General features: G+C 40.3%; 1 protein-coding gene across 1 annotated transcript in view; it reads right to left on the reverse strand.

Annotated features, from left to right (window-relative positions):
• Positions 1-240: 240 nt before the first annotated feature.
• Positions 241-12,500, reverse strand: part of LOC311122280 (voltage-dependent L-type calcium channel subunit alpha-1F-like) — a gene marked incomplete at both ends in the record, with an annotated part of 63,503 nt that continues 51,243 nt past the window's right edge. Inside the window, 3 exons of the mRNA XM_084196667.1 lie at positions 241-300; positions 1,714-1,843; positions 7,011-7,119. Coding sequence (XP_084052793.1) covers positions 241-300; positions 1,714-1,843; positions 7,011-7,119 — 299 coding nt within the window. The remainder of the gene's footprint in view (positions 301-1,713; positions 1,844-7,010; positions 7,120-12,500) is intronic.

The raw sequence follows: 12,500 nt of genomic DNA on the forward strand, positions 1-12,500 counted from the left end.
AAGGAGAAGGAGGAGGAGGAGGAGGAAAGAGAACAGGAGTGTTAGGAACGGGAACATAATGAAAATGAGAACTTAGTGGTGATGTGGTATCAATCTGACCTGGCATTACAAATCACAGTCTGCTTGTATCCCAAATAGCACCCCTATTCCCTATAAAGTACACAAGGGAATAGGGTGCTATTTGGGATACAAACACTGCTCCTACTGTACGTTATGTAGCCTCTCTTTATTCTTCATTACCTTCAGTATGATCTCCACTGTGAATATCGAGGTGAAGGCATAGTCTGCATAGCCCAGAACCTGTAGGGTGGAGAGGGGATGAAGACAGGGTATCAAATTCAAATTCAATATGACTGAAGAATATGATCATTTGCTTTGGGCAAAGAGTCTAGACTGTAGGCATCCTGGAAAAGCGCCCACTTCCCCTTGGGTTAAATGCGGAAGACCATATTTCAGTTGAATGCATTCAGTTGTACAACTGACTAGGTATCCCCCTTTCCCTTTCCTGTGTGGGCATTTTGAGAATTGGGTGTTGTGACTGCTTTGCAGACTGTCTGGAATGCACCCACTGCCCCCTTGAACGCACCACTACCCCCCTTGAACGCACCCACTGCCCCCTTGAACGCACCCACCACCCTCTCTGCCTCCCTGTGGGGCTGCTGATTGTATGTTGCAAGACAGTCCTTCCTCAGCTGGCTGTAATTGGCACGTCTAGCATGACGACTGAACCAAATGTGCAATCGGGACAGCTGCTTCTCTCTCTCTCTCCTCTCTCTCCTCTCACTCTCACTCTCACTCTCACTCTCTCTCTCTCTCTCTCTCTCTCTCTCTCTCTCTCTCCCTCTCTCTCTCACCCTCTCCCTCTCTTCCTCTCCCTCTCTCTCTCTCTATCTCACTCTCTCTCTCTCCTCTCTCTCCCTCTCTCTCTCACCCTCTCCCTCTCCCCTCTCTCTCTCTCTCTCTCTCTCTCCCTCTCTCTCTCACCCTCTCTCTCTATCTCTCTCTCTCTCTCTCTCTCTCTCATCTCTCTCTCTCTCTCTCTCTCTCTCATCTTCTCTCTCTCTCTCTCTCTCTCTCTCTCTCTCTCTGTGTGATGCTCAGGGAGCCTGGTGACTGTGAGGTCAGGACTGAACCCAGTGTTTCTGTGTGTTCTATTAGATCAGTACAGGACTGGACCAGAGACAACATTTAGTTGTTTTAAAGTTCCTGCAATTCTACACGTTGCCATGAGTTATGCCTTGTTCTTACGCTATCTGAGTGACTCAAACATTATAACTAAATCAATGTTTTCACGTCGTTTGACTGCTATGATTGTAAATAAATCCCTTTTGGCATGTATATAACTATAGATAGATCCCCTTTCCCCTATAGATAGATCCGACAGGAGAGTTTGAGTGATGAAAGTTGGACAGAGGATCTTGAGATCTCTGCGCAAGAAACACTTGGACTTTTTAACGTTATTTTCTGGCAATTGTGCCTTATTTTGATGCCAGTTATTAAGATATAAACCGTTATAAATGGATAATGCAAATAGCAAGGCCTATGTGCGTGATTGACTTGTCACTTCAATAGGCTTCTGAATACAATCTGGGTTTACGATTGTAATTCAACTTTGCCATGGTTTGCTTAGCTAGACGCAGGTAGCCTATAGCCCCGCATTCATATCTGTTTATAGGAAAAGGGTCATTGTTCCTGAAGGAGTGTGTAACTTACATTGTTCCTGAAGGAGTGTGCTCTGATGGGGTCCTCTGCGGCCAGAGAGCAGCTGCTGAGGATGATGAAGACCAGGATGAGATTGCAGAAGATGTGGTGGTGGATCAGGAAGTGGCAGCCCCGACGGATCCTGAAGAAGAAGAAGAAGAAGAAGAAGAAGAAGAAGAAGAAGAAGAAACAAACAAAAAAAACATTTAATAATTTGAAGACCTGATAAGTAACCTTACCTAAGACCTGAATACTTGCGTTAGCTCCCAAAGCTAACGCCAAGGCTTTAGCTCAGTGGGCTAGCACAGTCTCATCTGCCACAGAAGACCTGGGTTCAAACCCAATTGGTCACATAAGGACAGGGGGTATACTGCTTGCTAACTTGCCTAAATATTCAGAAAAAAACTATTTTTTCTTTAAAGATAAGCTTGAGAAAAGGAAAAAAAAGTCTCTGCTCTCTATTCGTCAGATGCAAATGTATTTTAATAGTCGACTAGTATAATAGCAGTAGTCCATAAGTATAATAGTATAGTAGTAGTAATCCACTAGTATTATAGCAGTAGTCCATAAGTATAATAGTATAGTAGTAGTAATCCACTAGTATAATAGTATAATAGTAGTAGTAATCCACTAGTATAATAGTAGTAGTCCACTAGTATAATAGTATAATAGTAGTAGTAATCCACTAGTATAATAGCAGTAGTCCACTAATATAATAGCAGTAGTCCACTAGTATAATAGCAGTAGTCCACTAGTATAATAGTATAATAGCATTATTCCACTAGTATAATAGTAGTAGCCCACTAGTATAATAGTATAATAGTAGTAGTAATCCACTAGTATAATAGCAGTAGTCCACTAGTATAATAGCAGTAGTCCACTAGTATAATAGTAGTAGTCCAGTAGTATAATAGTATAATAGCAGTAGTCCGCTAGTATAATAGTATAATAGTAGTAGTCCACTAGTATAATAGTATAATAGTAGTAGTCCACTAGTATAATAGTATAATAGTAGTAGTCCTCTAGTATACTAGTATAATAGTAGTAGTCCACTAGTATAATAGTATAATAGCAGTAGTCCACTAGTATAATAGTAGTAGTCCACTAGTATAATAGTATAATAGTAGTAGTCCACTAGTATAATAGTATAATAGTAGTAGTCCACTAGTATAATAGTATAATAGCAGTAGTCCACTAGTATAATAGCAGTAGTCCACTAGTATAACAGTAGTAGTCCACTAGTATAATAGCAGTAGTCCACTAGTATAGTAGTAGTAGTCCACTAGTATAATAGCAGTAGTCCACTAGTATAACAGTAGTATTCCACTAGTATAATAGCAGTAGTCCAGTAGTATAATAGTATAATAGTAGTAGTCCACTAGTATAATAGTATAATAGTAGTAGTCCACTAGTATAATAGTGTAATAGTAGTAGTCCACTAGTATAATAGTATAATAGCAGTAGTCCAGTAGTATAATAGCAGTAGTCCACTAGTATAATAGCAGTATTCCACTAGTATAACAGTAGTAGTCCACTAGTATAATAGTATAATAGTAGTAGTCCACTAGTATAATAGTATAATAGCAGTATTCCACTAGTATACTAGTATAATAGCAGTAGTCCACTAGTATAATAGTATAATAGTAGTAGTCAACTAGTATAGTAGTATAATAGTAGTAGTCCACTAGTATAATAGTATAATAGCAGTAGTCTAATAGTATAATAGCAGTAGTCCACTAGTATAATAGTAGTAGTCCAATAGTTTAATAGCAGTAGTCCACTAGTACAATATTAGTAGTCCATTAGTATAATAGCAGTAGTTCCACTAGCATAATAGCAGTAGTCCATTAGTATAATAGCAGTAGTCCACTAGCATAATAGCAGTAGTCCACTAGCATAATAGCAGTAGTCCAATCGTATAATAGCAGTAGTTCCACTAGAATAATAGCAGTAGTCCAATAGTATAATAGCAGTAGTCCACTAGCATAATAGCAGTAGTCCACTAGAATAATAGTATAATAGTAGTATTCAACTAGTATAAAAGCAGTAGTCCTCTAGTATAATAGCAGTAGTCCACTAGTATAATAGTATAATAGTAGTATTCAACTAGTATAAAAGCAGTAGTCCTCTAGTATAATAGCAGTAGTCCACTAGTATAATAGTATAATAGTAGTATTCAACTAGTATAAAAGCAGTAGTCCTCTAGTATAATAGCAGTAGTCCAATAGCATAATAGCAGTAGTCCACTAGCATAATAGCAGTAGTCCACTAGCATAATAGCAGTAGTCCAATAGTATAATAGCAGTAGTCCACTAGTATAATAATATAATAGCAGTAGTCCACTAGTATAATAGCAGTAGTCCACTAGCATAATAGCAGTAGTCCAATCGTATAATAGCAGTAGTCCACTAGTATAATAGTATAATAGTAGTATTCAACTAGTATAAAAGCAGTAGTCCTCTAGTATAATAGTAGTAGTCCACTAGTATTATAGTATAATAGTAGTAGTCCACTAGTATAATAACATAAAAGCAGTAGTCCACTAATATAATAGCAGTAGTCCACTAGTATAATAGCAGTAGTCCACTAGTATAATTGCAGTAGTCCACTAGTATAATAGCAGTAGTCCACTAATATAATAGCAGTAGTCCACTAGTATAATAGCAGTAGTCCACTAGTATAATTGCAGTAGTCCACTAGTATAATAGTAGTAGTCCACTAGTATAATAGTATAATAGTAGTAGTCCAAAAGTATAATAGTAGTAGTCCACTCGTATAATAGCAGTAGTCCGCTAGTATAATAGTATAATAGTAGTAGTCCACTAGTATAATAGTATAATAGCAGTAGTCCACTAGTATAATAGTATAATAGTAGTAGTCCACTAGTATAATAGTATAATAGTAGTAGTCCACCAGTATAATAGTATAATAGCAGTAGTCCAATAGTATAATAGTAGTAGTCCACTAGTATAATAGCAGTAGTCCATTAGTATAACAGTAGTAGTCCACTAGTATAAGAGCAGTAGTCCACTAGTATAATAGCAGTAGTCCACTAGTATAACAGTAGTAGTCCACTAGTATAATAGTAGTAGTCCACTAGTATAATAGTATAATAGTAGTAGTCCACTAGTATAATAGTATAATAGCAGTAGTCCAGTAGTATAATAGTAGTAGTCCACTAGTATAATAGCAGTATTCCACTAGTATAATAGTAAAACAGTAGTAGTCCACTAGTATAATAGTATAATAGTAGTAGTCCACTAGTATAATAGTATAATAGCAGTATTCTACTAGTATAATAGTATAATAGCAGTAGTCCACTAGTATAATAGTATAATAGCTGTAGTCTAATAGTATAATAGCAGTATTCCACTAGTATAATAGTATAATAGTAGTAGTCCACTAGTATAATAGTATAATAGCAGTAGTCTTATAGTATAATAGCAGTAGTCCACTAGTATAATAGTAGTAGTCCAATAGTATAATAGCAGTAGTCCACTAGTACAATATTAGTAGTCCATTAGTATTTATGTCTCCTGAGTGGCGCAGTGGTCTAAGGCACTGCATCGCAGTGCTAACTGTGCCACTAGAGATCCTGGTTCGAATCCAGGCTCTGTCGCAGCCGGCGCACAATTGGCCCAGCGTCGTCCAGGGTAGGGGAGGGAATGGCCGGCAGGGATGTAACTCAGTTGATAGAGCATAGCGTTTGCAACGCCAGGGTTGTGGGTTCGATTCCCACGGTGGGCCAGTATAAAAAAATATATATGTATTCACTAACTGTAAGTCGCTCTGGATAAGAGCGTCTGCTAAATGACAAAAAATGTAAAAAATTTAAAATGTAATGTATAATAGCAGTAGTCCACTAGCATAATAGCAGTAGTATAATAGCAGTAGTCCACTAGTATAATAGGACTACTGCTATTATACGATTGGACTACTGCTATTATGCTAGTGGACTACTGCTATTATACGATTGGACTACTGCTATTATACTAGTGGACTACTGCTATTATGCTAGTGGACTACTGCTATTATACTAGAGGACTACTGCTTTTATACTAGTGGACTACTGCTATTATACTAGTGGACTACTGCTTTTATACTAGTTGAATACTACTATTATACTATTATACTACTGGACTACTACTATTATACTATTATACTAGTGGACTACTACTATTATACTATTATACTAGTGGACTACTACTATTATACTATTATACTAGTGGATTACTACTATTATAGTCCACTATTAAAATACATTTGAATCTGACGGGAAGTGTGCCGAGTTCTGCATTTAGCTTCCAGCACCTTCACTATAGTACAGCGGTTTTGGTTGTGTGGTAGATTTGACCTATTATCTAGAAAGATATGCTTGAAATAGGCACGGTCTTCTTAACTCAACAACCAAAAATTTTTTTTATAAGTTTAGCTTTGTTAATTAACCAGAAAATCAATAGTTATTTCTTGTTGTTTATCAAAGTTAGCTTGGTAACTCATTGATCCTGCTTTGTAGTAGACCCCTCTGGACCCCTCAGGTACACAGCAGGCGGGACTCACAGGTTGAACTTATAGACGATAGAGCATTAGTAAGTAGGTCTTATTACAATATATAGGAAGTAGGTCTTATTACAATATATAGGAAGTTGGTCTTATTACAATATATAGGAAGTAGGTCTTATTACAATATATAGGAAGTTGGTCTTATTACAATATATAGGAAGTAGGTCTTATTACAATATATAGGAAGTAGGTCTTATTACAATATATAGTAAGTAGGTCTTATTACAATATATAGGAAGTAGGTCTTATTACAATATATAGGAAGTAGGTCTTATTACAATATATAGGAAGTTGGTCTTATTACAATATATAGTAAGTAGGTCTTATTACAATATATAGGAAGTAGGTCTTATTACAATATATAGGAAGTTGGTCTTATTACAATATATAGTAAGTAGGTCTTATTACAATATATAGGAAGTAGGTCTTATTACAATATATAGTAAGTAGGTCTTATTACAATATATAGGAAGTAGGTCTTATTACAATATATAGTAAGTAGGTCTTATTACAATATATAGGAAGTAGGTCTTATTACAATATATAGTAAGTAGGTCTTATTACAATATATAGGAAGTAGGTCTTATTACAATATATAGGAAGTAGGTCTTATTACAATATATAGGAAGTAGGTCTTATTACAATATATATATGTCTATATATGTCTATATATAAGTCTTATTACTACTATATATATTATTATATATAGGAAGTAGACTAGTTTAGAGCGTTTGTAAGAGACTCACGGGTTGGTCTTGCTGAGACAGAAGAAGGCGCTGCCCTCTGGGATTGGTGTAACCTTCTCCTTGGGAGGGAGGATGTCTGCTACGTTCAGCTGGATTCCCGCTGCAGCCTCTGAGAGAGAGAGAGAAACACAGAGTCTGTCTGACAAACAGTCACCTGATATAATCCGGTGTTTCCTAAACCTCTCCACCAGAACCCCCTAGCCAGTTCCACATATTTGATGCGTTCCAGAACTTCCAGTCCAAGCTCACCTGATTCACCTGATTCACCTGATTCAACTGATTCACCTTATCACCTGGTCACCTGATTCACCTGGTCACCTGATTCACCTTATTCACCTGGTCACCTGATTCACTTGGTCACCTGATTCACCTGGTCACCTGATTCACCTGAATCACCTGGTCACCTGATTCACCTGAATCACCTAGTCACCTGATTCACCTGATTCACCTGATTCACTTGGTCACCTGAGTCAACTGGTCAACTAATCACTAAGCCCTTGTTATCACGTGCCAAATACAACAGGTGCAGACTTTATCATGAAATGCTTACTTACGAGCCCTTTCCCAACAATACAGAGTTAAAAACTAAGAAAAATAATTTAAAACAAAATAGCAAAACATTAATAAAAAGGAAATAGCAACACAATAAAATAAAAATAATTAGACTATATACAAGGAGTACCAGTACTGAGTCAATGTGCAGGGTTACCAGGTTGTGTCACACCTGGATCTGTTTCACCTGTCCTGTGCTTGTCTCCACCCCCAACCAGGTGTCTCCCATTTGTCCCCCCATTATCTCCTGTGTATTTATACCTGACTTTTCTGTTTGTCTGTGGCCAGTTCGTCTTGTCCCGTCAAGTCCCACCAGCGTGTTCCCGTGTTTCCCTGTGCTCTATTTTATTTTTTTATTTTTATTTTTTGTAGTCTTCCCTGTTCTGACCTTTCTGCCTGTCCTGACCCTGATCCTGCCTGCCGTCCTGGACCTGCCTGACTCTGATCTGGATTACGACTCTTTGTCTGCCTGGACCTACCGATTGCCTGCCCCTTGTACTGTAATAAACCTCGTACTATCCACTTCCTGTGTCTGCATCTGGGTCTTAGCCTGAGCCTTGATAGGTAGTTGAGGTAATTGAGGTAATATGTACATGTAAGTAGGGGTAAAAGTGACTAGGCAATCAGGATAGATAATAAACAGAGTATCAGCAGCGTATGTGAAGAGTTTGAACGTGTGTCTATGTTGAGTGTGTGTGTGGCATCAATATGCATGTGTGTGTGTGTGTGTTTTGTGTGTCAGCGTATGTATTGTTTGTGTGTGTGTGTGTGTGTGTGTGTGTGTGTTGGAGTGTCAATGTAGTATGTATGAGTGTGTGGGTAGAGTCCAGTGAGTGTGCATAGAGCCAGTGCAAGAATGTCAGTGTAAAAAACAAAAAAGGGGGTCAATGCAAATAGTCCGGGTAGCCATTTTGATTAACTGTTGAGCAGGATCTGCTACTGCAGATGGAGACGTGAATCCAACATATCAATGATAACATTTTGTAATCATAGAAAGTGTGCAGGTTCAAGATAGCGTGCAGGTCTGTGGAGATCTGCACCATTGCTAGAATAATCTGAAGAATCTCCAACAGCATTAATCACTTGCACCATGTACTATTAATGTAATCTCAACTGTAATCCAGGTCATTTGGTTCTGCTATTAGATGAAGCACAGTGATAACGCATTAAGTTGTTGTATAAATACAAAATATCTGACATTGCATTCCCATTTGAACGTTGTTGCACTTTTAAATGGTTGAAAGCGCAGTGATAACACATTTAGATAACAACTAAATCAAAAATCGGACATGCAGTGTATTCAGACCCCATGCCTTTTTCCACATTTAGTTATGATACAGCCTTATTCTAAAATTGATTAAATAAAAACAATTCCTCATCAATCTACACACAATACCCAATAATGATGAAGCGAAAACAGGTTTTTAGATTTTTTTGCAAGAAAATAAAAAAACTGAAATACCTTATTGACATAAGTATTCAGACCAAAATTGAGCTCAGGTGCATCCTGTTACCATTGATCATCCTTGAGATGTTTCTACAACTTGATTGGAGTCCACCTGTGGTAAATTAAATTGATTGGACATGATTTGGAAAGGCACACACCTGTCTATATAAGGTCCCACAGTTGACAGTGCATGTCAGAGCAAAAACCAAGCCATGAGGTCAAAGGAATAGTCCGTAGAGCTCCGAGACAGGATTGTGTGGAGGCATAGATCTGGAGAAGGGTACCAAAACATTTCTGCAGCATTGAAGGTCCCCAAGAACACAGTGGCCTCCATCATTCTTAAATGGAAGAAGTTTGGAACCACCAAGACTCTTCCTAGAGCTGGCCACCCGGCCAAACTGAGCAATCAGGGGAGAAGGGCCTTGGTCAGGGAGGTGACCAAGAACCCGATGGTCACTCTGACAGAGCTCCAGAGTTCCTCTGTGGAGATGGGAGAACCTTCCAGAAGGACAACCATCTCTGCAGCACTCCACCAATCAGGCCTTTATGGTAGACTGGCCAGACGGAAGCCATTCCTCAGTAAAAGGCAGCCCGCTTGGAGTTTGCCAAAAGGCACCTAAAGACTCTCAGACCATGAGAAACAAGATTCTCTGGTCTGATGAAACCAAGATTGAACTCTTAGGCCTGAATGCCAAGCGTCATGTCTGGTGGAAACCTGGCACCATCCCTACGGTGAAGCATTGTGGTGGCAGCATCATGCTGTGGGGATGTTTTTCAGCGGCAGGGACTGGGAGACTAGTCAGGATCGAGGGAAAGATGAACGGAGCAAAGTACAGAGAGATCCTTGATGAAAACCTGCTCCAGAGTGCACAGGACCTCAGACTGGGACGAAGGTTCACCTTCCAACAGGACAACAACCCTAAGCACACAGCCAAGCCAACGCAGGAGTGGCTTCGGGACAAGTCTCTGAAGGTCCTTGAGTGGCCCAGCCAGAACCCGGACTTGAACCCGATCGAACATCTCTGGAGAGACCTGAAAATAGCTGTGCGGCTACGCTCCCCATCCAACCTGACAGAGCTTGAGAGGATCTGCAGAGAAGAATGGGACAAACTCGCCAAATACAGGTGTGCCAAGCTTGTAGTGTCATACCCAAGAAGAATCGAAGCTGTACTCGCAGCCAAAGGTTCTTCAACAAAGTACTGAGTAAAGGGTCTGAATACTTATGTAAATGTGATATTTCAGTTTTTTTATTTTAATAAATTTGTAAAGGGTCTTTAGAACAAGGCTGTAATGTAACAAAATGTGGAAAAAGTCAAGGGGTCTGAATACTTTCCCAAGACACTGTTTTGCAATTGAGTTGTGATTGTAGATGGTTGAAAGCATAGTGATAAGACATTGGGAATTCAACAAACTTCTGGCTGTCTTTTTGAGTGGGCGAATATTGGTTGAAATGTCATTGATCAACGTCTCAACCAAATATCACCAAAATGTTGACGTTGAAATTATGTGGTGTGCCCAATGGGCTGTGTGACACCAAAGCCCTTCTGTAGTCCTGGGTTACAGAGGAGAATTCTGGAATATCTTTACACTCTCAGAAAAAAGGGTTTCAAAAAGGTCATTTTGCTGTCCCTGTAGGCAAACCTTTTTTTGGTTCCAGGGAGAACCCTTTTTTGGTTCCAGGGAGAACCCTTTTTGGTTCCAGGGAGAACCCTTTTGGTTCCAGGGAGAACCCTTTTTTGGTTCCAGAGAGAACCCTTTTTTGGTTCCAGGGAGAACCCTTTTTTGGTTCCAGAGAGAACCCTTTTTTGGTTCCAGGGAGAACCCTTTTTTGGTTCCAGGGATAACCCTTTTTTGGTTCCAGGGAGAACCCTTTTGGTTCCAGGGAGAACCCTTTTTTGGTTCCAGGTAGAACCCTTCACACAGAGCCACGGCACTTGCAGAGCAATGGAGATAACTATTTCAAGGTCTGAGAGCGGGTAACTTCACAGACTGAACGCTACTAGCGATAACCGCTAACTAGCCCAGCCATTTCACATTGGTTACACCTATGTGGTTTGGATGGATGAACAGACTTGGGTCAAATGCATATTTATGAGGTGCGCTTGATTAAGCTTGCAGAGTTTACACTGTTAGGATCCATACTGTCTGAACAACTAAACCAAGCACACAAATATTGAAAGTATTTGAACTATGCATTTGACCCAGGTCTGAAGGACATGTCCTCACCTACTATTGCATGCTCCTCACCTCCTTCTGTTGCATTCTCCTCACCTTTTGTTTTGACAGGGATCACGTACAATTAAAACATACATCTCGCAAGAAATGTGATGCCTTGTAATAGATTTATGCATTGTGCTAGATTTATGCATTGAACTAGATCAGGGCTCTCCAACCCTGTTCCTGGAGAGCTGCCGTCCTCCAGGTTTTCATTCCAACCCTGTTCCTGGAGAGCTACCGTCCTCCAGGTTTTCATTCCAACCCTGTTCCTGGAGAGCTTACCGTCCTCCAGGTTTTCATTCCAACCCTGTTCCTGGAGAGCTGCCGTCCTCCAGGTTTTCATTCCAACCCTGTTCCTGGAGAGCTGCCGTCCTCCAGGTTTTCATTCCAACCCTGTTCCTGGAGAGCTACCGTCCTCCAGGTTTTCATTCCAACCCTGTTCCTGGAGAGCTGCCGTCCTCCAGGTTTTCATTCCAACCCTGTTCCTGGAGAGCTGCCGTCCTCCAGGTTTTCATTCCAACCCTGTTCCTGGAGAGCTACCGTCCTCCAGGTTTTCATTCCAACCCTGTTCCTGGAGAGCTACCGTCCTCCAGGTTTCCATTCCAACCCTGTTCCTGGAGAGCTGCCGTCCTCCAGGTTTTCATTCCAACCCTGTTCCTGGAGAGCTGCCGTCCTCCAGGTTTTCATTCCAACCCTGTTCCTGGAGAGCTGCCGTCCTCCAGGTTTTCATTCCAACCCTGTTCCTGGAGAGCTGCCGTCCTCCAGGTTTTCATTCCAACCCTGTTCCTGGAGAGCTGCCGTCCTCCAGGTTTTCATTCCAACCCTGTTCCTGGAGAGCTGCCGTCCTCCAGGTTTTCATTCTGTCACGGATTCAGCCGAGGCCGCTCCTCCTCCTTGCTCGGGCAGGCTTCGGCGTTCGTCGTCCCCGGAGTACTAGCTGCTGCCGATCGATGTTTGTCTTGTTTGGTCTTTATTGTTTACACCTGTTTCCCATTATGTTGGATTGTATTCCCTATATTAACCCCTGTCTCTCATTGGTTGTTTTGTGTTTTATTGTTCGTTGTCATTCCGGCAGTTGCTTGTATGTACGGGTCTTTGTGTTTTCCTCCCTGTTTGGAGGTTTGTTGTTTTTGTACGTTGATTTTACTGTGTTCAGTAAAGTACGTTGCCAGCCGCTCTGTGTCCTGCTTTTGACTTCGCTAACCGCATACACGACGCGTGACACATTCCAACTCTGTTCCTGGAGAGCTACCGTCCTCCAGGTTTTCATTTCA

This window comes from Coregonus lavaretus, assembly GCF_964263955.1.
Source record: "Coregonus lavaretus genome assembly, contig: HAP1_SCAFFOLD_3378, whole genome shotgun sequence".
NCBI lineage: Eukaryota > Metazoa > Chordata > Actinopteri > Salmoniformes > Salmonidae > Coregonus > Coregonus lavaretus.